General features: G+C 40.9%; 1 protein-coding gene across 2 annotated transcripts in view; it reads right to left on the reverse strand.

Moving 5' to 3' along the window:
• Positions 1-26,787, reverse strand: part of APBB1IP (amyloid beta precursor protein binding family B member 1 interacting protein) — a 49,381-nt gene that overhangs the window by 18,102 nt on the left and 4,492 nt on the right. Inside the window, exons 2-7 of one of the 2 annotated variants that reach the window (XM_053410101.1) lie at positions 10,423-10,494; positions 7,653-7,740; positions 6,872-7,173; positions 4,773-4,850; positions 1,691-1,850; positions 378-499 (exon numbers count right to left, since the gene is read on the reverse strand). In XM_053410101.1, the coding sequence (XP_053266076.1) occupies positions 378-499; positions 1,691-1,850; positions 4,773-4,850; positions 6,872-7,173; positions 7,653-7,740; positions 10,423-10,494 (822 nt within the window). Of the gene's footprint in view, positions 1-377; positions 500-1,690; positions 1,851-4,772; positions 4,851-6,871; positions 7,174-7,652; positions 7,741-10,422; positions 10,497-26,787 lie in introns of those variants that run through there. The other variant, XM_053410102.1, reaches the window with a different exon arrangement.

Raw genomic sequence — 26,787 nt, forward strand, 5'->3', positions numbered from 1 at the left:
ATAAAACTAATTATCCCATGAACAGAGTGATTCCCAGAGCCCATGGCACACTGAATGAGTGAAGTGGGGCTCACCAAATGGATAAATCAAGAAATCCACCGAAATCTCCCTTTCCTTGTTGGATGCTAAAATGCACTTTGGTGTTACTTCAGTTTTGACCTTTAGTGACTATTCTTGAGAATGACTATTTAGTGTTTAGTAACCAATATTGTGCTCTGATACATAGGAAGCACAACTCAAGATCCCTTTGATATATCAAGACTGGACGCACCTTCAATCTTTGTCACTTGGGCTGCAGAGCAAATAAAATATCTAGTCATTACTGTATGAACTAAAATCTTACTATCCACCAGCTTGCCTAAGTTATGTTACTTTACCTGTGGGTTTTTAAACACAGCGTATTTTTCCTTTTTTTCCAAAAACAGAATCTTATTCTCAGTGTCCCGGGTCCAATGTGATAAGACTTCAATCACATTTTCATGGTCTTCAAAAAATCTTTCTAGGGAAACCCAAACCAGAAATGTTAAGACAGATAGATCTATTACACACATGCTCCTTCATCAGAGCACATTCCTATATTTAAATGTAGTAAAATGGTTCAAAACGACGCGGGTGGCGCTGTGGTCTAAACCACTGAGCCTCTTGGGCTTGCCGATCAGAAGGTTGGCGGTTCTAATCCCTGCAATGGGGTGAGCTCCTGTTGCTCGGTCCTAGCTCCTGCGAACCTAGCAGTTCAAAAGCACAACAAAAAGTGCAAGTAGATAAATAGGTACCACTCCATCAGTAAGGTAAACGGTGTTTCCGTGCCCTGCTCTGGTTTCGGTGTTCTTTTGTGCCAGAAGCGGCTTAGTCATGCTGGCCACATGACCCAGAAAAACTGTCTGCGGATAAACGCCGGCTCCCTTGGCCTGTAAAGCGAGAAAGCGCCACAACCCCAGAGTCATCTGCGACTGGACTTAACTGTCAGGGGTTCTTTACCTTTACCTTTTAAAAATGGTTCAAAGCAATTGCTTATCCATAATATTCAGACCCCAAGAGCCATGATAGACTAGACCATACGAAAGCATCTTTGCCAAAACAGAAAAACTTCCCAGATTTTCTTTTTTCCCCAGTTTGTAAAAGTTTGCAAAGGAATTCCCTAGATTTCACTAGGTACTTTGATATTTCAGACTTTTTCTTTTAACACTCCCCTGCATGTATATATTTATATATCCTTACATATAATAAACATGTAAGGCTGTCGTGATGCAGCAGTTTGCTACCTACAGGTAGGTGGCGCTGTGAACTACAGCATTATGACAGGCTGGGCTCTTAGAACTGCTTGGGCATGGCACCACATTGGAGGGTGATAAGCAGGCAACCAGAGACTGAGGTGGGCAGACCCAGATGGGTGAGCAGGCAGACGGGTGGCCTAGGTGAAGTGTAAGGAAAGCGGGGAAGTGGGATGGCTTTGGCAAGGAGTAAAGGGAGGGGGCACCGTCCCTAGTGTGTGACACACACCATTAGTGGAAAGAAGACATACCAAAACTAGGAGCTCAGATCTATTGGACACAAACAAGAACCCACCAAAACAAAGAGATGGGCGCTGGATGACAACGGCAAAATGTTGCCTGATGTGGCATCACCAAAACGCTTTCTAGTAAAGCTCTAAAAATATAGCGTAAGAAGATCCAAAATCTTTGCAACGTACCTATTTGTAGCTCTGGGTATATTTCATAAAGGCACCAGTCCACATTACAGTCGCAGTGGGTTTTTTCAAAGAGATTGTCCAATACATCACGTGCCTCTTGCCGTTCATCCACCATCAGGGATTTCGTACTGTTATCATTCATGTGCACCTTGACAACAAGCTGCAGAGAGAATAATAGATGAGGCAGTTAATTTCAATGTGGACCAAAAGGCTACTGTGGTCAAGAATCTGCCTGGGCTGATCTGAGAGATTATTGCCAATTCAAATCCATCATGTATCAGAAAATTGGACCTGGGGGTGGGGGGTGGGGGACATACTATGTCTTGGGAACACTACCAAGTCAACAGCTCTACTTCCCTGCCCCTTTCCAAGACAGAATTCATGTTTTGAGTAAAGAGTAACTGAAATGTCATGTAAATATACAGATCGTTTCTCTAAAACATTATTAAACATACAGTTTGCATGATAGCAGAGTTGCCAACATTTTTACCAGCTCTTGCTCCTACATCTTTAACAGCATCAGCTTCAGCAAAAATTAGGAGGTTTTAATGCATTTCCCCCTCTCGTTAAAAGCTCCTCTTCCTGGTGGTAGCAAATCAGGCTACTATTAAAGACACAGAAGCAGGCTGCACTAGTTTTTCCTCATCAGCTGGCAACATTATGTAGTTTCCCTGAAATTATTATTATTTTCTCACATTCTCTGTGTGGTTTACTTTTAGAACCTTCTCAGAGGAGGACATAATACTGGGTGGGTTAATATAAAATGAAGGAACAACAAACCCATCAGATCAGACCTAATCTAGAATCCAGTTATAACTGGCTGGAAATTCAACACCTAATCTCATTTTATATTGACTTCGGGGATAAAAAACACCTACCAGATCTTCTGATCTCTGCTTGAGAGATTTGTTAATTGGTGACTGTTTCTGATGACCCGCATGGCTGACTACACAGGTCTAGGATTGGCATAGACTGTGCAGAAGAAAGGGCTGTGTCTAAGAGAATATAGTACCTGCCTTTCACCAGGACAGAATCTCACTTGTATATTAAAGCATTCTGTCGGAAGAAATAGGAAGCCGTTGTTCAGGTATGCACCAATTCAGGGGTAACTGACCTTTCTGCATTAGAGACACTGAACCTTTAATGGTTTTGCAGACATGGGAATTTGGGCACTTCCAGCTTTTCAAAGCCCTCCAATACTCTGCCACAAAAAAGCTGCATTTGCTGAGATACCTCCAGCTGCACAACAATGAAAGGAGCAGGTGCTCTAATGTGGTCTAGTGGTTAGAGTGTTAGCAATAAAGGTCTAAATCCTCATTCTGCTATGAAGCAAGCTGGGCTATCCTGGACTAGTTAGTCTCTCGCTCTCAGCCAGAACTACCTTTTGACTTTATAATAGCTACAATCAACAGGCTGTGCATTTCCCCCCCCCATGTTAAGCAATTTTTTCACATGTTAAGCAATTGGCACATGTTGTTCATGTTTGCGTTTACTACGATCAGCTACAATGGTTCTCAATTATTACTGGGTCTTGGTAAAACAGAGGTTCCTATCTACTACTTCATGATCAAAACGCTTGTTTCCACAAAGTGAAAAGAGAAGTGTTCACTGGAAGGAGACTTGAGGCTTCCTAAATAATCACAGTCCTACTATCTGTCTGCATCTAAGAAAATAAAAAAGTCAGTTCCTTGCCAGGAAATGTTACTTTAGTTCTGCTAATTCTAATTATAAGATCTCTGCACGAACAGCTCTGGCAGTGCAGTGTTGAATTTTGCTCAAACTATAAAAAGCAAGGAGTGTTGAGAAACTAACTGTATTCTTTCCAAGTCCCTCCACTTTAGTAACTTGTACTTTGGTAGTAACTTGTACTTTGGTACTTGTGCAGAATATTTGGTTGTTTTGAATACACTATCATAATTCCTTGAGAAGAAAAGGTAAAGGGTAGTGGAAATAATGCCAGGCCAATATTTGGGATTGCCCAGAAATATGGTGATAGCATTTTTATATTCTACTCCAGAGGGTTGGGGGAACCCCTATAACAGATTTGGGGAGAATTGCACAAGTGGAAATCCATTTAGTGTAGCACCTTGGTGATATTCTAAATAAAACCCAAAGACTTAAGACTCTCAATTACTCTTCTATTTAGCAAAAGCGTGTGTCTGTGCGGTACTGCTAACCTTCCCACCCACCTGCAGCCATCACAGCACGGAAACCATTCACAAGGTTCCTCCAACCTTAGGAGCAGATTTTTTGGGTGGGTGGGTGCACAGTGAGTTTTTGGGGAAATCGTGGGGCAAGTAGTGGGCCAGAGCTCTGGAGCCTGACATTGTTGCTGCTTACCTGGGCCAGAGTGGAGCAGGGCAGCACAGCAACAAGGTGTGCAGGCATGTTGGCTGAGTCAATTTGCTGTCCTGTCCGTGAGCCCATGCAGCCCCAACTTCACTGCCACCAAGTCCCATACCTGCCTCATCCACTTAAACAGCAGCAACGCGGATGTCAGGCTCCACGGCTCTACTCGGCTGCACATGCCATTACAGCTGCAGAAGGAGGCTGACCATTCAGATTTCATAAACAGACTTCTCTGTTGTGTTCACTGAAGAGGGTAGGATCTAAGCCAAGGTGACATATTTTTACACCTCATGGAAAGGGCAGCTACTTTCGTTTCTTTAAAAAGTCATTAGCAGTCCTTAGGGCTACAGTTCCCATGTACGGCTATTTTTCATGATAACACTCCTGTTCTAAATGTGTTTAATGTTATCAAACACATCTATTTGTTTTTTTTAATTGTTTTGTGTATATTTTATTGCTACTGTCCTTTAACTGTTCTGAAATAAATATTTATGAAGGAAAAACCGCCTTCAGTAAACAGAAGTGGAATAGCCACAGCTTGGTGGAAAACAGGTATGACCAGTCTGGTTTGTGATCTGGACATATTGGCAAATCATCAAATCAACAGACAAACAAAATGGAGGGGAAGGTACATGAAACAAGCCAATACTTGACTGTATAAAATGGTTGTTTAAAATCGTAAGGTTTGACTGTCAATACTTTTGCAAAAATAAAATAAAATAGAGACTGCTACCTTTTTAACTTTGGCTTCCTTCAGTTTTTCTAATGCAAGCTTAATCTTGTCCGCTTTTGCTTGCGCCTCTTGTTCTTCCTGAAAGAAGAAAGACTGTAAAGCCCCTTTGAAAGACACCACACCCCAGTAAGAAGCATTCTATCTCCTTTCCATTTCATGAACATTTTCATTTCTTCTCCCTTTTAAAATTTAATTTTGGGCGCTTTCTGCTCCAGGATGGGTTTGCACAGCATCCCATTATGTTGAACACCACTCTTCTAGTTGGTTGGTTTCTTCTCGTTTTGCGGACCGCTATAATTTCCGACATTAAGGCCATCACACAAGAACATAAGAAGAGACCAGCATCCTGTTCTCACAGTGCCCAACCAGATGCCTGTGGGAAACCAGCAAACAGTATTTGACCTCAAGAGCACTCTGCCCTTCTGCGAATTCCAGCAACTGGTGTTCAGAAGCAGGGCATGACCTTTGATAGCTTTCTCCTCTATCAATTTGTGTAATCCTCTTTCAAAACCATCCAGGTTGGTGACCACCACAATCCAGCCTGGATAGCTCAGTTGGTTAGAGCAGGGTGCTGATGACACCAAGGCTGCAGGTGCAATCCTTGTAAGGGACAGCTGCAGATTCCTGCATTGCAAGGGGCTGGACTAAATAGTCCGTGGGTTCCTTCCAACTCTACAATTGTATGAGTTCCTTAGTTAAACTATGTGCTGCGTAAATGAGTACTGTAGTTTTCCGTGTATAAGACAATGTTTTTTATTCTAAAATAATGTTAAAATTTTGGGGTCATCTTATACACTGATAGTGCAAAGGGTGGACGGGCAATTGGTTGTAGCTGTGAGCCAGAGATTGTCAGCAGCAATTTGGTGTGTGATTGGTGGCTACAACAAGGGCTGCTGTTGATTGGATTCTGCTGCGGCAATTTTGGGGCGATTGGTGGCTGGTGAGCGATTTTTGGCAATCCCCCCCAAAGCCCCACAACTCTGGGCAAACTCCCCCCATTTCCTTAATTTGGGGTCCCCAAAAATAGGGGTCGTCTTATACATGGGGACATGTTATAAATGGAAAAATACAGTTGTTGTTTTTTAAATCTGTCCTGAGTCTTCCAACATTTGTTATGGCTATATGTTGCCTCCAATATCAGAGATGGTAGCTCTCTGAATAGGAGCAGGAAAGTGCTATCCCACTCAGGTCCTGCTGGACTCAATAGGTCTTTGGTCTGATTCAAGGATGATATGTTCTTACACCCATTCGTTGAAGTTTCTCACCCTGCTGAAGGTGCAAACTCAGTTTTAGCTTAACATTTCAATTTACACAGAAAAGTAGTCTGCCTCTTCAGCAGGAAAACTTCCATATTATTCAATTCTCTGCTTCGTGATCTCAGGCAAAACCAGAAAGACAAAGGGGACGTGGTAGCTCTCTGGACTAAAAAAACACTATACTTCTCCACATGGGGCTGTCTCAACTTTCTGGGTAGTTGGATTGTACTTGAAAAGGTCAGGAGAAAGTGATTTTGCTTCTAAAACAGAAGGGCTTTTCGTTTTGCTATTCTAGGTTCTCTCTTTTGGTGCAAGGGAAAACATCTGCAGAATCGTTAAAACAGCCTTTGCTAACCTGGTGCCCTCCACCAGGTGACAACTCTCATTATAGGCTGGCTATGGCTGATGGAACTTACTGTCCAAAGTATATGGAGGACACCAGGCTGGTGAAGGGCTACATTAAAACAAGAGCCTAGCAGAGTTTTGAAATGAGATTCTGTTACTGTTTGAAAAGGAAAAGGTTCTGATCTCCTTTGCCTGGTCCTCGGATCCTAGTTGACACAAAGAGTCCTTGAGAAAGAGTACTTTGCAGAATGCTGCTTTTATTCTTAAAAAAGTCTTCTCCAACCATGACCGACAGCTTTATATATATCAAACGCAACCAGCTACCAACCAACCCACACCACATACAATCAATGACCACTCTATATATACGTAGGTGAAAGGTTGCATGAGTCATGCAGGCTTTGCCGATTCATTGTAGGCAGCTGACTCATGCTGACTCAGTTCCTTTCGTATTGAAGAAACAGCGGCTAATTTTAAGCCGTGACAGATTCTGCTCACCTGAGTGCGTGGTTCAGGAGGCTGGGTTGGAGCAGGTGGTGGAGGAGGAGGAAAACCAAAGGCTAGTTCGGGGGGAGGTGGCGGCAAATCATCCTCAACCTGGGTAACGGCAATATTTGGGAAACTTGACTGGGCATAAGTGGCGACAGAAGCATTTGCTGGAGCCTGAGTCTTGGCAGCATGTTGGAAATGAGATGCATCTTTCTGTTCTTGGAATGTGGCTTTCTCCACTTCACTTATGTCTGCTACAAGATCAGACATTAAAGCATCCAAATCGGTATCTTCCAATGCGTTTAAGGATTCTGTTAAGGGGGCGGGAAATACAAGATATCTCAGGCATCATTTCAGTACTGATCTTGATCAACTTGCTCCGCTAGTGCGAGTAGATGCTGTTCCACAGATTACAATAAGGATGGCTTCTAGCCAAGGAGGTGGCAGAGGCAAGTTTTTAAAAGAGCACCTGGGAATACTGTACTAGAGGAATTTACATCCGAGTATTAAAAGCCAGGCTAAGATTTGCATAGAGAAATGAAATATAATAACCTGAGTACCATAGTCAAAAGCAAATAATAGCTCTGGTAAAATTTACAGGATCGCTTTTTTGAAAGAAAGAGAAAATTTAACCTTTCATTGTTTCAAGAGTTAGACCAAAGTCATTTTACACATTCAAAAGTAATGAATTGTTTCAAAAGAGAAAAGTGTCCATTTAGCTTTTTGCGAAATACTGTTTCCCCCCTCCCTCCACAAACAGATCATAGTAATACAAAATACAAATACTCACCATTTAAATCTTTAAAACCAACTGCAAAACTAAATTCCTCATTGGCTGCTTTGCTGGATGGAGGTGGGAGTGTTTCTACTCCCAAACTCTGATGAAGAAAGGGGGGAAATATCACTGTCAATGGCATTAGTCATGGTAGAAACGTTATTCAAGGTATCCTAAGACCAGAAACTTATCTACTGCGCAGGTTATTCTCTAAATAAAGAGGTTTGCTTTGTGATTGGAAGTGTAGTCTTAACATCGCTTTCTCCAGAATAACTTACCCCACCTTTGACATCAAACACATTTGAAGGCTGCTTCATATGTCATGGGGGAAATGAGTTTTGAGTTGTTTATTTATCATGTATTCAGTGAGAACAACATAAGGGGGGCAGGAAACTTTTGACTATAAACCATTCTCCCCCTCCCCGCTTCCACAGCTGTGTTCAACCATCCCCCCAACTCCCCAAGTCACTAACAAAACACAAGCAAGTGAAATGTCATGCATTTCGCATACTATCTAGTTTGTCTTAGGGCAAAAAAATAAAAAATAAAAATGTAAGATCCATGATTGGACCTCCTGATGTTGATATATCTTTTTAAAAGCAACAGCTTAAGTTGCCAGGGCACTTGCAGGGTTTAAAAAATCCTTTCCCCTGTGCTGTTTCCCTGATTAAACCACCTTCCACAAAAGAGCTGTTTGTTTCCCCAGCAAGACAAATAGCAGCTTAGAGGGCAGGTGGGGAGACAAAACTGGGGAAACAGTGATGGTGGCCACTGTCACAAAGCAGACTCAGTGTCAATATCTACATAGAAAAGGTTATTTATTAGTTTTCAAGCTATTCTATCTTCTCATTTACACCTAATCCATTATTAAGAAGCCAGAAACTTAATATAGTGGTACCTCTGGTTACATACTTAATTCGTTCCGGAGGTCCGTTCTTAACCTGAAACTGTTCTTAACCTGAAGCACCACTTTAGCTAATGGGGCCTCCTGCTGCTGCCGCGCCACGCGATTTCTGTTCTCATCCTGAAGCAAAGTTCTTAACCCGAGGTACTATTTCTGGGTTAGCGGAGTCTGTAACCTGAAGCGTATGTAACCCGAGGTACCACTGTAGTGAATTGGGGTTACTGTTCTGATAGCCAACACTCTGCCATTAAATCATAATGTTACAAGTTCGTCGAGTGCCTGGACTCCCCTTCTAATTCTGAGGTGCTAGATATTTATTCTTGCATGTAAAAATACAAGTCAGGATGAGTCATTAGCTGGGAAAATGGAAGTGGCTCAGTGCTGCCCCCCCCTACCAAAGGTCAGTTAGTTCGAAAGACAAAAGGAAAGTTTAGGATGGAGTTTTTGCAGTGATGTTGTAGTCTGGAAAAGATCAGCAAGCTGGAGAGGGGGGGTCAGAGCCACATTTTGGAGCATGTTTGATTTTCTCTTTTGAATCCAGGAGTGTGCCTATGGGAGAAGCAAGGCCCTTTTGGAGTGGCAATGCTCTGAACCCCTCCATGGCAGGCTCAGGTTATATATATCTGTGTCCATAAACCCTATGCCATAAAGACACCACAGTCTCCCCTGTGCCTCATTTCCAAAGGAAACATGAACCTTGGGTAGGAGCCTGGAGCCCTGGAATTTTGCACTGCTGTGGAGGTCGTGGTGATACGAACAATATTTTATTTTATTTTATTGGTTTGCAAGCTCCTTCCAGCAGAATTCCTAATCTACAGAGTAAAATACAACTGACGGAACCTATCTGAACACCATAAAAAAAAAATCAGAAATAAAGCTTTATGCCAAGGGACTCATATATAAAACCGAAGTGGCAGGTTAAGTGCTTCAAGTTACACTTTCAAAATTTATGTAATTTGTGCCATAGATTCTTATTTTGCTACGTTGCCAGCATTTCGCTGAAGTCTAAAGGCCAACTTGACATTACAAAGGATATATGCGACCCATTTCCCAGAGGTTTCTTTTTCTAAAGGAAAAGCAGCCGCAGGACTCAGCAATCAGAAGCAGAAGAGAGGTGGGCCAGGGAGGGAATTAAACTCCCCTACAGGAAGGAAAGTAGCTTGGTGGAGGGCTGGGTGAAGGGTTTAACAGACAAATGGCTGAAAATGAAAGACACAAGGTCCCCTGTATACAAGGTCTCCCCACCCCCCACAAGAGGGAAAGCAGAATTTAGTGAGCAAATATGTGCTCCAACGACATAGTAACCTGTTTCTGCTATACAATCCCCCATTCCCACATAATGCATGCAGGGATAGTTATACAGTCGTACCTTGGAAGTCAAACAGAATCCGTTCCAGAAGTCCATTTGACTCAAAACGTTCAAAAACTAAAGCATGGCTTCTGTTTGGCTTCAGGAAGCTCCTGCAGCCAATTATAAGCCGTGGAAGCCCTGTCGGACGTTCGGCTTCCAAAAATAGTTCACAAACTGGAACAGTCACTTCCGGGTTTGCGAAGTTCAGGAGCCACAACGTTCGGGAACTAAGCTGTTTGACTTACAAGGTATGACTGTAGTGTCCTTTCTTTTTAAAAATGTGGATAGGTGTGCTGGTCTAGCACAACAGGCATTGTGATGTTTTGCTTCAGCTGCAAAAAGTCTCTCATACTGGTTATTTCATGGGCAACGTGGGAGCAGCAGATGAGGACTCAATCTTGGTATGTTGAAATAATTATATTTAGTAAGAAAGAACAATGATGAATGGAGACAGGAAGAATGATTCTTTATTCCTTCTTTTTTACTTTCTTTTACCAGTTCTCCAAATCAGCTAAGAAAGCATAACATACCTGTGTCAGCAAATCCATTTCTCCCAATAAATCGCTGAACATCTGATCTATATCTTCACATGTTTCCTCCATCTGGAAAACAAAAATCAGGCAAGGGTGAGAGCAGGGAGCCTCAGGGCCTACCAAAAACGTCACACACTTTTCTGCAACATAAAAAGGTTACCCTCAAGTTTCATTCTTTTACTACTAACTGTAGCTTTTCTCCTATTATTATTACTGAAATAAACCATTTCATTTTCAAAGCATTCTGATAAGACTAGTTGTTCTCAGATATAGCCCCCCTCTAAGGTAGGTCACTAATCACCTATACTGGTCTTACAGTGTCTTTTTCCTACTCCAAAGAAATAATATCCTACTTACTCAGCAGTCATCCTGATTTGCTCACACAAAGCTTACATCAAAACTAGATTTTATTTAGTCTTTATTGAACATTTGTTCTGATTTGTTTGTAGAAAGGTTATAAATCAATGAGCACTCATCCTAATTAGCATGTGGGGTGTTTATATGTCTTCCTTTAAATCGTTCATTCATTACACGCCTTTCAATGTATTTCTTAGTCACTTTCCTAACAGCAAAAAGCCCATTTATTTTTTTAAGTGGATTTGTCGCACGAAGGCAACAGATCACTTAAGTCCATTCTAAATGCACAAACCTAAATTTCCCAGTACGCTTGAATCCCTCCCACAAAATGCTGACAATCTGAAGGCACCCCAGCGTCAGAGTTCAGTAAAGCATGTCCTGGAGTAATTTCAGCCCTTTCCTTTTGATCCAACATGACTTCATTGGCCATTGGAGAAGTTTGATTCATTGGAGACCACCACCCAAACAATGTATGGAGAAATTCCCACAGAATATTCAATCTTTTCAATTCACCTCTGATGCTTACACTATTCTGTCAAAGAAATAAAAGCCAGCTTGCTTTGTGGAGCGTACCCTTTCTAGCCAACATGCCTTGCTCAAAACAGTAACAAAGAGCAAAATTATCTCCTAGCAGGCAAGGAATACAGCAAAGGCTGCAGAATACTAAAGTACCGAAGAAAGCACACACCAGACACATGATTGTGACGGGGAAGATTGCATAAGTCATAACCTTGTTACTGTTACATGTGAGAATGACTCAATATACAGCCGGGTGGAAACTCAGTAGCAGGCAAAATCATTCCTGATTCCCCTCCCCCCAATAAAATTTAGCCAATTCCAAACTAATTCCCATTTCTCTTAGGGCTATCACTCAAAGAAATCATAGCCATATATATATATATTCATTTATTCTGTAGCAAAAAAGCACTCTCACTTTCTTTGTAAATAAGGTGCAAAAGTGGCCTGCTTCACACTTTACACAAGGTCAGACTGTGAACAAGCAAATGCACAATTCTGGGGACAGAATTGCAGGTGCTTTGCTTCTGACTCATTCCAGCACCTCCCATGCTGCTTTGTAATCTAGCAGCAGTTACAAACTTGGCTTCCTGGTGTATCTGGCCATGCATGATACATGTGATCAAATGACAGTCAACTCTCATTATTTCACCCCCCCTCCCCATTTGTAAAATGAAACGAAAAAGAGGACGTTAATGTTGGCATGCAAAATTCATAGCAAATACAGTCAAACCTCGGCTCTGTTTTCAGCTCTGTTTTCAAACAATTCAGCTCCCGAACGCTGAAAACCCAGAAGTAAATGCTCCAGTTTAACATTTTTCAGAAGCCGAACGTCTGATGCGACTTCCGCTGAGTGCAGGAAGCTCTTGCAACCAATCGGAAGCCGTGATTCGGTTGTCCAACGTTTTGGAAGCTGAACGGGCTTCCAGAACGGATTACGTTTGACACCTGAGGTTTGACTTTAGTTTTATCACCCGTTCTTATTTATCATTAATCACTGTTCAGAAGTGTGGCTGAGTTGGTTTATTTAAAAAGAATTCAAAAAGTATCCAGGAAAACAAGTTCAGGCTTGTTTCTTGGAAGTAAGTCCCTTTTGAAATCAAATGGACTTCAAAATAAACATGGATCAGGACGGGACTCAGAATAATTCCATGCTGCAAGGAAAAAACACCCCTACTTGATGAATGGTAGCTATTTATTCAACACTCTGCAATTGAGGATTCTAATTAGCTTCTCCTAGCAAACAGCTTTTTAACGCATTGCCAATTGTGAAGAAAAATTAACCAGTCTCTGATTAATAGGGAGCAGAATCACCCCGTTCTCTCCTGGAAAGAAACAACCTCAGCCATGAGTTTATGACTATTGCCCCTGTAACAAGAACGTTTTTGCAGCACAGCCCCCACATGCCTCCGATTACCATAAATGAGCAGTAGGCGAAGGAACAGGCCAATGATCTGCCCTGATATGGTAATTGCTAGGGAGAGAAAGAGCCGCCAAGCCCCGCTAGGCATAGCTGACTAATATGCAGTTCAAGCTGTTTAATATTTATGAGATAAATATGAGGTTATCAGTTGGGCAGCTCCGTTCTAAAAGGCTGCTTAAATTTAGCAGCATAACTGAAGTTTTGCACCACTGCGGCTAAAACGGCATCCTCCTCTTGCCAGCTAGGCTGCCCGTTGCCTGTCAGAATCAGTCACGTTTCACCGAAATCCCCCAAATTACGAAGAATATGATGCACTGCACAGTGCCTCAAAAACTGGCACGGAAACATTCAGCAAGCCTTTGGGACTGCCCCCCTGTCTCTGTCTCTGTCTCTGCTGGGTAGGTGTTCACAGGCTAATAAATTCCTGTTAGTACCAGAAATTGGGTCAAGTACTATAGCCATGCAAGAGAATGGACAGACTCTGAGCACTGGTGCTTGATTCCTATAAGCCAATAAAATGGCCCAATGCAGTAACTTGTGGAAACATGCCATAATAATCATATTCTTTAATGCACATATTAGGCTTGGCCTTAGTTTCTTTAATAGAATTTTCCCATTCTCCAAATCCACACTAGAGGAGACAGTCCTACCTCTGAACTACTACATCCCACGCTTTTGCCTCTGCCTGGAAAGGTGTTTACAAAAAAAAAAAAGACATACAGTGGTACCTTGGTTCTCAAACTTAATCCGTTCTGGAAGTCTGTTCCAAAACCAAAGCGTTCCAAAACCAAGACGTGCTTTCCCATAGAAAGTAATGCAAAATGGATTAATCTGTTCCAGACTTTTAAAAACAACCCCTAAAACAGCAATTTAACATGACTTTTATTATCTAATGAGACCACTGATCCATAAAATGAAATCAATAAATAATGTGCAGTCACACAATCAACCAATCAGTAGCTGAACTGGGTTCCACACAGTCACAAAAAACAAAAACAGATCTCAAAATCAATAGCAAAAACAGACAGACCTCAGCACAGAAGTGTGGCACTCAAAATGGAAGTGTGGCACTCAAATCAGAAGCATAACACTCAAAATGGAGCACATTTGACTTCTGAAAAGAGTTTGCAAACCGGAACACTTACTTATGGGTTTGCAGTGTTTGGGTTTCAAGTTGTTTGAGTACCAAGGCGTTTGAGAACCAAGGTATACCACTGCAGATGCAGTCATACATGCTAAGGTACTAATGGTAGCAAAGTGCTGAGGAACTGATAGAACTGATAGAACTAACATTCTTCTTCTCCAAATGACCACAGCACTCCACAGCATGGCACACATACAGAATTTGCTTCTTGTACATATAGATCACCAATATTTTTAAAAATTCCTCCAGAATTTGGAGCATGGCGCTTGGCTCAATCTCATGCGATAGGACAGGAACCAACCATGTTCCAAACCAGCCTTTGCCAACTTGGAAGGCTGGAATCCAAAATATCTGGAAGGCACTAGGTTGGTGAAGGCTGTTTTAAACTGAGATGAGTTTTAAACAATACGGGAGCATTTCCAGATAATCACCCCAGAGCATACTTAACCTAAAGGTTTGTTAAGTCACAATGAATAATCAGCAGGATTACTGAAGTATAGAAAGTGCAGTACAGTGGTACCTCGGGTTACATACACTTCAGGTTACATACGCTTCAGGTTACAGACTCCGCTAACCCAGAAATAGTACCTCGGGTTAAGAACTTTGCTTCAGGATGAGAACAGAAATAGTGCAGCGGCAGCGGGAGGCCCCATTAGCTAAAGTGGTGCTTCAGGTTAAGAACAGTTTCAGGTTAAGAACGGACCTCCGGAATGAATTAAGTACTTAACCTGAGGTACCACTGTACTATACATCTGAAAGCTAGCGTGAAAAATGCGTCTCCACTTTCTAACACTACTTCAAGGTATTCATTGTTAAATTAATGCCAGAATATACTTTATGGCACTCGTGGGTGTGATTTAGTGAGACAAAAACAATTGATTTTATGATTTAGTGAGACAAAAAAAATTGTTTCGTTTCATAAACATTCATCGCATTGATTCTTATCAAATAAACACCACTTATCACATAAGATAAATACAAAACAGATGGACCATCAGGAACTGTAATTTCTGGCACACCAAAACTGATTAGCATGACATCAAATAAAAGCATGCCCTTCAGGCAGGTTGGTTTTATAGATATTTGGGGGTTGTTATTTATATTAAATGGCAACATGAGCTTCGAAGTATATTTGTAATAGGGGAATTTGATAATGTGGCATGTTGCCTGCTTTCCTAGATCTTGTTTATTAATAACATGTAACAATGCCTTGAATTTGATATTGTTTTTACAAGACTAACGTTGTGGATTATGCCCCTGTTCCACTGAAGGAATTAGATAAATTTGACGAACTGGAGCTGTGAAGCAGCAGCAGGTCGGGGCAGGGAGGGAACATGGTACAGTACGGTTTCCTTTTTAATCTGATTGATGGGAGGCAAGACGCAAGAAAGCAAAGGTTCATCTAGGCAACAGCTCCCAGTCCTTCTTTCTGATCTGGCACCGCGGCACACAACAAAGAGTGTGGGAGGAGAAAAGTACCTTGTCCCCAGAGAAGCCATGCTATTAGTATGGAGAGAGCCAAACAGCTAGTCCTGCTGCAGTCTTTATTAACAATGGTGATCATCAGCAACCATTATGGACTGAAGCATCCTGAATATTTACCCTGTGGGAGATCAGTAAGTGCTGAAGCTGCTCTTGATCCTGAACATGAGGTCTCCCTGGATGAGCCCTTAGTAGTATTACTGAAGTACTCTTGACTGCCATTACAATGGCTACATTAGCATGAATGCAAATCTGTTTCTCAACAGCGAGCCACCCAATTTGTGCAATGCCATGGTCTATTACACACCCTATCTGCATTGTAGATGGGTGCAGTGGTGGTAGGGGGGCTGTTATTGTTTCATGTTGAGGTGCTGTTGACAATGAATAGGCATATTCCACTTTTTCCTTCGTTCAAGCCGGTTGTATTCTATTTTGAAATCTTTCACCTTCCAACAGTGTTGATTCTACCACAGTACAGACGGGGAAACGTGTGCCCATCCAGGCATTGTTGAATAGCTCCCACCATCCCTCATCGTTGGCCATGCTCACTGGGGCTGATGGAAGTTGCTGTTAGCTTGGAGGCTAGTCACTGCTGAATAGTAAGAACAGACTTCCTCTGTCCAGGCTCCAAATTCTCTTCAAAAAACTGGAAGCGGGAGTCATGTCAAGAAAAGGGGTGCAGAATTTCGCACATACAGGAAGGAGGGTTTTTCTTCTTCCTGAACATTACCACCAGGAAGAATTCTGGATTGTTGACAGAGCTAGAAAAATATTTCAAAATCTGAGGTGAGGTAATACCCAATGAGCAGCACTGGGAGTGGCAGTTTCAAGAGTGATAGTTGAAACCTGACCACAGAACCACGCTGCGTTCTATTAAAAACAAAAATCCATCTATTTATTTAACAGAATTTGTAGACTGTTTAATTCTAAATCTTTAAAGCAGTTTACATAAAATAGTGTGAATAGTTATGAAATTACAGATAAAATCAACATTAAAAAAAAGCGAATACACACACACACAAAAAAAATTATCAAAAACATTTGTAATGCCACTAATATTAAAGTAATTTGAAAACAAGTATGCATAATAAAATTGCATGTCTGGGTAGACTTGACAAAAGTGGTCAAGTAGGCACATCTGGGTCAAAGGTGATCCTTCAAGTAAACTGGTCTCAAGCTGTTGAGGTTTTTATATACCAATAACAACACTTTGAACCTGGACCAGTAACAGGTCAGCACCCAGTTCAGATCACTGAGCAGAGGTGGAATATATTGACAGAATCTGACTCTTGTCAGCAATTGTGCTGCAGCATTCTGCACTAGCTACAGTTTCTGGCTCAGCCGCAAGGGAAGCCCCACATAGAATGCAATGCAGTACTGTAATCCATTCTTGAAGTTACCAATGCCTGATATAATGCAATCAAGCTATCCCAGCCCAGTAACAGTCGCAACTGCTGCTACAGCTGAAGCCGACACATTATTTCACTAATGTGTCACAGAAGTGTACAGAAGTGTCTTTAAAAAAAGGAAGTGGTTCTCTACTAAGTATCTCGGTGACTCAAGTTTCTGACTGTTAATGAGTAAACAGGTTTAAATCTTTGAACAATTCGTAACAGGAAAAACTAAAGATGCTTCTAATGGAAGGGACAGCTGATTAGGAGGACAGGAAGCTTCCCTTGCCAATGCATAATTCTAATGAAGGAAGCTTCCCTGTCCTCCTAATCAGCTGACTTACACAGAGCTGGGATTGGCTGAACAACTGGGGAACAGGACAATACAGCTGGCCCCTGCTTCCCAAGTGATTTCTAAAATTTTTCGGAGACACCGAAAAATTGATGGAATCTTTCGAGGAGTTGGAGATGGCGGTTATAAGTGGTCCATGTTTCACAAGCACATAGTAAGGTTGGTAGTACCATAGCTTTGTAAACAAGCATTTTGGTTTCCCTGCGAATGTCCTGGTCCTCAAACACTCTGCACTTCAATAGGGAGAAAGCCGCACTTGCAGAACTCTTTACCTTTAATAGGCAGATTCACAGCGCAGGTGAATGATTATTGATACACAGTTTTATTTTTATTTTTTAAAAGATATTTATTAAAGTTTTATAAAAGACAAAAATTGCAAAACAAAGAAAATACAGAAAAAGAAAAAAGAAAATACAAAAAATACAAAAATACATAAAACACAATGAACAAAGAAAAGAATAAAAACAAATCAGTTTCTCAAATTTTTAAGTTTTCCTTAGCTTATTTTCCTGACCTCCTCGCACCTCCCTTTTTTGTATTCCCATTCACATAGTTAACTCAGCAAATCCTTGCCCTCTTTCTTTTAACTTAACTCAATATCTCAACATATTATAGCATTATATTTTCATCCGTTATCAATCCATTTTTACATATTCTTATTGACCTTGTTGCTAAGACCACTTAATTTCAAACCAACATCATTTTAACATTTATTAATTTTACAATATTTCTGCAAATAGTCTTTAAATTTCTTCCAATCTTCTTCCACCGACTCTTCTCCCTGGTCTCAGATTCTGCCAGTCATTTCCGCCAACTCCATATAGTCCATCACTTTCATCTGCCATTCTTCCAGTTTTATACTACGAATACAATTAATTGACACGGCCAAAGTTATGACCTATAGTTGTGAAGTGTTAAGGAGAAGGAAAAAAAGGGCCGCTCCACTCTCCTTCCACCCTACATGGACTTTGTCTCCATGTAAAAGGGGGGGGGGAATCCAAAAGGAAACTTTGTACAACATTGCTTTTGAAATGTGTTGCAAGAATTTATTTGAACACCAAAGCACATGCATGAAGCTGCTGGTTATGCTGTAACTGCCTGAACCTCATATTTCCCCCTACACACATTTAATTTATTATAGCAAGTGACATAAAAGAAAACCTTAGCCAACTTAAGATGAACAGACCAACATAAAGTGTAAGATATCCAGTTATCCAGCTTAGTAATGCTGCAAACTTATAAACACTTACAAAGGACTAAGACCCACTGAACACAATGGGACTTACTTCTAAGTAAACATGCAGAGGATTGTGCTGTATAGCAACTAATTTTAAAAGGGAGGCAGGGGGCTTAATTTAACTCCATGATTTAACTGCCACGATTTACCAAACAGATTCATCCAATTTATTTTTTAAAAATCATAAAAGTTCTTGCATAGAATGAAATGGAAAGAGATGTCACTGGCTTAACAAATAATAATAATAATAATAATAATAATAATAATAATAATAATAATAATTAAAATGCCTAGTGTTCATAAAGCAAAGACTATCTGAATGGCCTTGCAGTAAATGACCCTTGGCTATATTCCCCACACATTAATAAGAATACTTATGAATACTATGAAACTTTTTAATGGGTACATGATTATTGATAATGCTCCATAACAGATATACAGGAAGCCTCATTATCGAATATTGATTTTTTTCTTCCTTAACTGTTATTTAACACCAATAAATTAGCAAAACTATTCAATTCATTTGCAAATATCACCTGTGCTGAGGGGGTAACTACATGTCATGTGTTTTGCAGCTCCAAAGCCTTTTTTTTTAAGGAAAGCAGCTGGCAAACCGAAAAGGAACAGAAAAAGGGTTAACCACCACTCCCCCTTAGTGCTTATCCACTCAAAATTACTGGCACCAAAGCTGTTTTCTTTTCAGATTACTCTATTATACCAGTTTACACATAACATGCAGTTAGCTCCTGATATTGCAGCTGTAGCTGCTTTGCCCCGGCAGGAACAGCACAGCAAAATTATTAATTAGCTTTACATGGGATTAACTGAGCAAAAAAACCCCTAAATCTTGTGATTCAGGAGGCCTGCACGTGACTGATAAGAGAGGCATGGGAGAGAATATTCAGCAGTTTCTGCACTAAAATTTTGCCATATTCAACTATCTTAAAGGAACAGTTGTCTATAGTCTGGAGGGTATTCTAATTCAGAGCAGCGCAGCATACAATTGTAGCACAAAGCACCTCTGCAGTCAGTGCTGTAAAACAACAGGCTTGCCCCAACATCTGTTTTAACGTTTCTGTGTGCTTCCTGTTCGATAGGGGTGGGGAAGGACTGAAGAAACACCTTCAGTTAAGTTTAATTAGCAATACTTATATTTAAAATGAACCATAGCTGTATAAATAAAGTAATTAAAAGAACAGTTCAGGTAGGAAACAATCACTCAGGAAGACAATGCATAGCTGTTTTTTCATAATCAGAAATCATGTAAAGCAGAAATAGCCTCCCAACATTGTGGACTACAATTCCCATCATCCCTGACCATTGCCAGGTTGACTGGGGCTGATGGTAGTTGGAGTCCACAGCATTTGGAAGGCAACTTATTTGCTATTCCTTTATCCCTGCTCTTGCCCTCCATGTGTTCATAGGCTGCTGTAGTAACTCTCTTGCCATCTAAATGGTGTGCAAGTAAATGCCTATCCACTGTTTTCACTTATAGCTAATAACCTAGTAGTAGTAGTAGTAGTAGTAGTAGTAGTAGTAGTAGTAGTATTTAAATCTATATACTGCCCTTCATACTAAGCTCACAGGGTAGTTTACAGTATAAAGTTGTTTTAAAATACACTGCTTACTCTACAGCACTCCCCCCCCCCCAAATTTAACCTATGGCAAATTTCGGTTTACCTCTTATCTGTGTAATCTAATCAAAGTGGAAGCAGATTAAGGGGTTGCCCCCTTAGGATTGCAGAGCTATGTGTTCAAAGCAATGTCCTTCCATCTGCCACTTCCCAGAGTTTGCTTCTAGCCCAAGGACTAAAGAAGGCAAAACAAAAAACAAAAAAAGCTTCTACTTCTAAGATGTTTACCCTCTCCCTTTGAAGTAAAAGTTCACATTGTTGTTGTTTAACCATTAAAAAGTTATGCCTCTCTCTTTGATTGGTAGACAGGATCCTCCCACACCCCTCCTGCGGCTCACTGGATCAACGGTTAGTTAACTGCTCTCATCAGTTCTCCCTGCAGGGAGCCTCAAATCCTCACCGGTGCACTAAACAGTGCACAGTCTTATCTTGAAATGCAGCCTTTATTCCCTGAGATCTGACAGAAGGAAGGGGAGGGAGGGCAAATGCAGCTGGTGGGGGGGGGAGTCCTTTTATGTAACTGTCCTTGCGTGAAAGTATAAAGCACACATCTTCAGCATGATGAACTGCGTAGGGTTTTGCAGTCAGGAGGACTCACAATGACCGGTGATTACCTTCATTAAAGCCACTTGTATCCATTCCACAGGAACACAAAATAAGTCAACTTTAGGCCCATTTTACACAATTTTTTTCTTTTTGGTTGTGCGAGCGCCTAAAATTGCATCATACTGTGCAAACCGGAAGAACTTCGGCACTCCTTGTGCAGCACATCATTTTTAATGGCTTTCAATTTATTTTGTATGTCTGTTGTTTTATTTCGTTGCTAAGTTGCTTTGAGACTTTTTGTAATGAAGTGAATGACAAATGCAAATCACCATCACCGTCACCAGTTGACCCACAACACCTCCCTTTGTGACTTATATTTAGGCACCACTCCCCAGCCTCAAAGTGTCCACGGCTGAAGGTCCCAGGTTCAACCCAAAGCATCTCCCATTAAAAAAGACTGGGTAGAAGGGGATAGCAAAGACCGTTGTCTAGTATCCTAGAAAGCTACACAATGCCAGGCGAGACAGACCAATAGAGTGACCTGGTATGAGGCAACTTCCTATGTGAAAGTTCACTTCACGTGTTTTTACTTGTGATGAGACACCCATGGACTGGTGAAAAATAAAACAAAATTGCTGAATATAACCAAATGCACCACCCCTTATAAAACATGTCACAGAGAGTTCTCTAGGACAGAAGATTCTCTCCACCTTAATATACGGTAAATATTAATATATACTATATTATTGTTGGGCATTCTACTTGAGAGATTCTTCAGAGGTAAGTCTGCTTTCAAGTGTAACCGACTTGTTCTCTTGCTTGGTCATGGGGCTACAGAAATAATGCCAAGCAATGTCCAGTCCTTAGCAACCATTTTGGAACAGCTATTGCTAATGTATTCAGAACACGGAAAGATCTGGGTGCTTGGCTGATCATATGATGACTCTAAAAAATTGCAATGCTTTTCCATAGCATGACCTATCAGAAGACCTCAGTGGTGATTTGTCTAAAGTAGCATGACAGATTGAACTGGCGAGATTCTTATATTTCTGAGAAATTTCCTTGAAGAGAAAACTGAAGTCAGAAAAAAAAAGTTTAATTGGTTAAGCAATATGAGGCTCCTCAAAAATGTCCATTGGTTGTCATTGGGCGAACAGGAATAAGGCTCTATGTTTAGTTCACAGAAATTAGAAAATATATTACCTGATACTAGGGAGGCAAGAACTGACTCAACCTCAGTCAAAATTCTATCACTGGGTTGCGGGGGGTGGGGGGTGGAGCAAGGCTGTGGCAGGAAAAGTATGCTAACTAGAAATGGTAATATTTTTTTAAAAAAATCCAATCTGTTAAAGTCACTCTCAAATGACTATTCCCCATCCTATGCTGTGATCCACATGAACCTGCCATTTCACATTGTTGTACAAAAGATCAAAAATCCAAATATCTGAAAATGTTGCTATGTATTCTGTAGGAAGTCATCTAGTACAGATTATATGAACTGCAGTGTTTTCCAATATGCATACATGTAGTTCTGGTTAACTTGTAAGGACACAAGTTTCATGAGTGGAATTTAGTTCTTTAACTTCCCTCCCTTATCAAAACTTTCAGGGAATGCAATCACCTGCCTTTAAATCCTAGACTCGCACGTTACATAAGAAGAGAGTGCCTGGATCAGAACAAATGCCTATTTAGTCCAGCGTAAGATTTCCTGCCGTTTCTAAACAGATGCCTAGGGGAAGCCCGCAAGCAGGATGTGAAGGCAATAACAGCCATCTCTAGCTATTGCTTCCCGTCAGTTAGCAAGCCGCCTCTGACCTTGGACAACTACAGAGGCAGATTTAGGGCAGTGCAACCAGTTTCCCCCCACACAGGCACCAAGCCAAGGTGGGGCCTTCCTGCCTCATTCCCAAAGCCTAGTAGTAACCACTTGCAATTGGAAGGAGGAGTGAGGGTTCTGACAGGGTCCTATATAGCTTGCCCTCCTCCTACCCAAAGCCTAGTCAGCCCCTTCCCAGGAGGAGGGAGGGCTCTAGGACCTTGCCCGAGTCTTCACGCCTCCTTCCTTAAAGCCTGGCACCTTACCCGGCTTTGGGAAGGCAGTTGTTGGCTGGGAGTGGGCATCAAATTTGGGCCTTGCACAAGGCATCCTATTACTAAGGTCCGCCCCTGACAGCTATCATAGTTAGTACTCTCTGATAGCCTTATCCTCCATGAATTTCCTTAATCCTTCTTTAAAGCCATCTCCTGAAAGAAAAAACACACAGAAAAGATCCCCTTGAGCAACTTATCTTTAGGGTGCACTAATGTAGTAAAAATCCGTAAGTGCAGCTATTGCGGCAATTAATTATGAATTTATCACCTGCCCTCCACCCTACATTCCCAGCGCAGGTTAAAACACAATGTTAAAAACAGTTTTATAAACCTAAAACTTATACTCACAAAAATGGGGTGGGTCCTAGAAATATAAATGAGGGCCAGTTTAAAGATTACACTTCCATGCCAAGGAAAAGTCATCTGTTAATTTCTGCACTTATTAAAGGTACAGAGGCTATGTCTATAGAATCTTCTTTTCTTCTTCTTTGGCGATCACTTGTAGCCGAGTAAGATTGTCTTCCATAAACACGGTTTTAACAATGAGTCCATAAGTGACTGTGGAGGCCAATTCTGGATCCACACGTCCTTCCACAGTGGGGACAATGGTTCCTGGACGGGAACTGATCACGGTGTGGATTTGCCAAGCATGCCTTCCTCTTAGCATGTTTCTCCCTTGCGTGCTGAGTTTGAGTGTCTTCAAAGCCCATGACACCTTTGGTAAAGGCTGTTCTCCAACTGGAGCGCTCACAGGCCAGAGGACCAGTTTAAAGATTACACTTCCATGCCAAGGAAAGTCATCTGTTGATTTGTGTACTTATTAAAGGTACAGAGGCTATGTCTATAGAATATGGGCAAGCCAAGGTGGCGCAATTTGGTTTTAGTTGTATTTTCATATTGTGGTTGTATTTTCAGATTTGTGGTCATGTGCACTGGGAAATGAGATTTTACAGTGAAGGAGACACATCAATGGGGCATATGACACACATACACAGGCTCTTCCATTGAACTATGGCCTTCTCCTAGGGATTGTAAGGCTATATTGTGTATTGTATACACAAATAATGTATATTGAAGCACTACACAATGCTATGATTTTTTATCTGAAGAGCCTTTCACTGACGCACGAAAACAATTGTGATAAAAATTTGTTGGAAGTGTCTGTTTGCTAAACAAATCATTGGACAATGGTCAGGATCAGGTGTTCTTATGATTTAAGGAATGTAAGGGGTCAAATAGCTAAACCAGCATACCAACCCCAAACCCAGTCTTTACTAGGCAATAAATACAAATTAAAAGCACATACCCCCCCCAAAAGGTAACAGGAACAGGACAGTATTAAATTTTACTGCTCTGCCAAGAGAAAATGAAAGCAAGTGGATTTGTCAATTACATTGCAAATGCAGATTACAGAATATGAAAGGCCTGCTTGAATCGAATAATGAATGTAATAGAATAAAAAGCTAAAAAGAAGCAATTCACACTAGAATATGGACATTACTGATATTATTCATAAGTAATGAAATTATTTCCCCCTAAATAATCATTCCTTATGATAAGAAGCTCCTTCTGCAAATTGATGCAACAAAGTATTTTTGCTTAATGCTGTCATAGGTTGAGAGTGAAGTCAATGCTAAAGTCATAACATTTTGAAATGTGGCCCATTTTATCTTTATTAATGGAAATTAACCTGACACAGTATATGCTTAGCAGCAGAGGAAAGACAATCCAATTTACAACATACCGTAGTTACATGCTTTTTTTTAACTCAATAACTGTTCTGTATATTAATGATTATATTTTTTAGCTGCACTAGAATATGGCCTTGTCTGTATCCGATGCAATATTCAGACAATCAAGGTCAAACAAGTTGTCTCCTTTTGTTTTCTACATATTTATATTTTTCTATATGGTTATTGCACCATTTCCATATCTTTTCAAGTCTGCTGTTCTGTCAGAAACACACACACAAACCGGAAATACATTCTGCCAAGCAAGACTCTTTCTTCCCCTAACGATAACCCACCTTTTAAATTTTTGTTGAGTTTTGCATGCAACTGAAATATCAAAAACCACTGGTGCATATCAAGATTTACATGTGAAAATGGAGCTTTTCACCTTAAGAAAAAGGGTGTTGTTTTTAATTTTATTTTTGCCTAGAAGCACAGGAAAACACAGAAAAGTACAAAGGCTAAATTAGAAATGATATTATTATTATTATTATTATTATTATTATTATTATTAGTTTACCGCCCTTCACCTGTAGATCTCAGGGCAGTTCCCAACAGAAAACTACATGATAAAAAGCACAAAATATATAATAAAAATAAGAAGAAAACAAACCGCTAACCACCCCCTGAATCACCACTATCATCCTGTGGGTTTGTTTGAGGCATCAATAAGCCTCCCTAGAATCAGGTTCGCGGGGTAACTTGCAGCAAAAAACGAATTTTAAATGCATACAATAAAACACACGATAATGCAAAAGCAACATCAAACCAGTTTGCAGTTCTGAAGCCTGATGAGGCTTTGTGCAAGACAGAGACAGAGAGTCTTCCCCTAATACCAGATTTTCTTGTTCAAAATGCATCAAGAGATTAGAAGCCCCATGGTTTATTATTCTAGTTATTAGTGTGTTGACCTAAAAGGGATGGCTCAAGCTCACATGCCCACTGAGCTATGAAGTTCACTGGGTGGCCTCGGGCTAATCTCTATCTGTCAGACCAACAGACCTCACAATATTGTTGTGAAATAAAATGTTGGGGGGCGGGGAGGCTCTTTACATGACCCTGAGCTCTTTGGGGAGGAATCATGGACTAAAAACACAATGAACAAATAAATAAACAAATACTGCTTGACACAAGTAGCTCTGTTCATGGGTATAATGGTTTTTGAGAGTGCAGTTCTCAACATACTTTCCTGCATGAAGACATGCACAGGACTGCAGTGTAAGAAAGATAACATTTAACACTGTAAACCTTGGTAAGTTTAATAAGAAAGGAGTGCACTGAATACACATCAGTTCTACTTTCAACAGTTTCTACTTTCAACTTCTACTTTTATCTGAAGAAGTGTGCATGCACACGAAAGCTCATACCAAGAACTAACTTAGTTGGTCTTTAAGGTGCTACTGGAAGGAAAAAAATTTTTTGTTTTGACTATGGCAGACCAACACGGCTACCTTTCTGTAATTTCAACAAAGTAGTGAGTCTGAATTACCCCAAAGGCGCACTCTTCCATTGTTTCTCGAGACAGATGAATGCCAACACACAAAAATTAAGTTAGGTTCAGGTATCTTAAGTCCTAAAAAATCCCCCACCTCATTCCTTTTTCTAAAGGTGAAAAGGGTGTGGGGTTATTTAAACCAGTTCCTCTGTTCCAATTCTAATAAGGAAGGAGGAACTGAAAAACACACAATTCTCCAGAAAAGTAAAATAAGAAAGGCATCCTCATACAAGCACCAGGTAGGCAATTATTTACCCTATTTTTTGCTCTATAAGACTCACTTTTTCCCTCCTAAAAAGTAAGGGGAAATGTGTGTGCATCTTATGGAGCAAATGCAGGCTGCACAGCTATCCCAGAAGCCAGAACAGGAAGAGGGATTGCTGCTTTCACTGCATAGCGATCCCTCTTGCTGTTCTGGCTTCTGGGATTCAGAATATTTTTTTTCTTGTTTTCCTCCTCCAAAAACTTGGTGTGTCTTATGGTCTGGTGCTTCTTATAGAGCGAAAAATACGGTAATTCTATTTTGAACATCAATTTTCATATCAGTATGCAAAGCAGCAACAACATTTATCTGGAATGCATGGAATACTGATCCTGGGCAATGATATTAACTGACCCAAGCTTCCTGCACTTCTGGTCCAAGGCTATGGTACACGGTCAGGACTAGCACTAGAGGGGAAAGTTGCAGGGAGAGAGAGAAGCAGGCATCTCTAGTCTCAGACAGTTCTTAGGAGCCATAAAGGTAAGCATAGACTGAGGCATGTGCACATCACATCTGGCCTGCAAAATGGAAGCTAGCTATTTTGGATAAACTTCAGTATATATTCCCAGCAAGTGTGGTGAAACTTCTGCCTATTTGTCCTTAGTGTACTTTGTCTGTAACACGTTCTCAATGCCTGATGGCTGCTCAGCTCTGAAAGCCCCCGGATGCAAGTGCAGTTTTTGAGAAAAATACAGAATCCAG

The sequence above is a fragment of the Podarcis raffonei genome, chromosome 12, assembly GCF_027172205.1.
Source record: "Podarcis raffonei isolate rPodRaf1 chromosome 12, rPodRaf1.pri, whole genome shotgun sequence".
NCBI classification, from domain to species: Eukaryota; Metazoa; Chordata; class Lepidosauria; order Squamata; family Lacertidae; genus Podarcis; species Podarcis raffonei.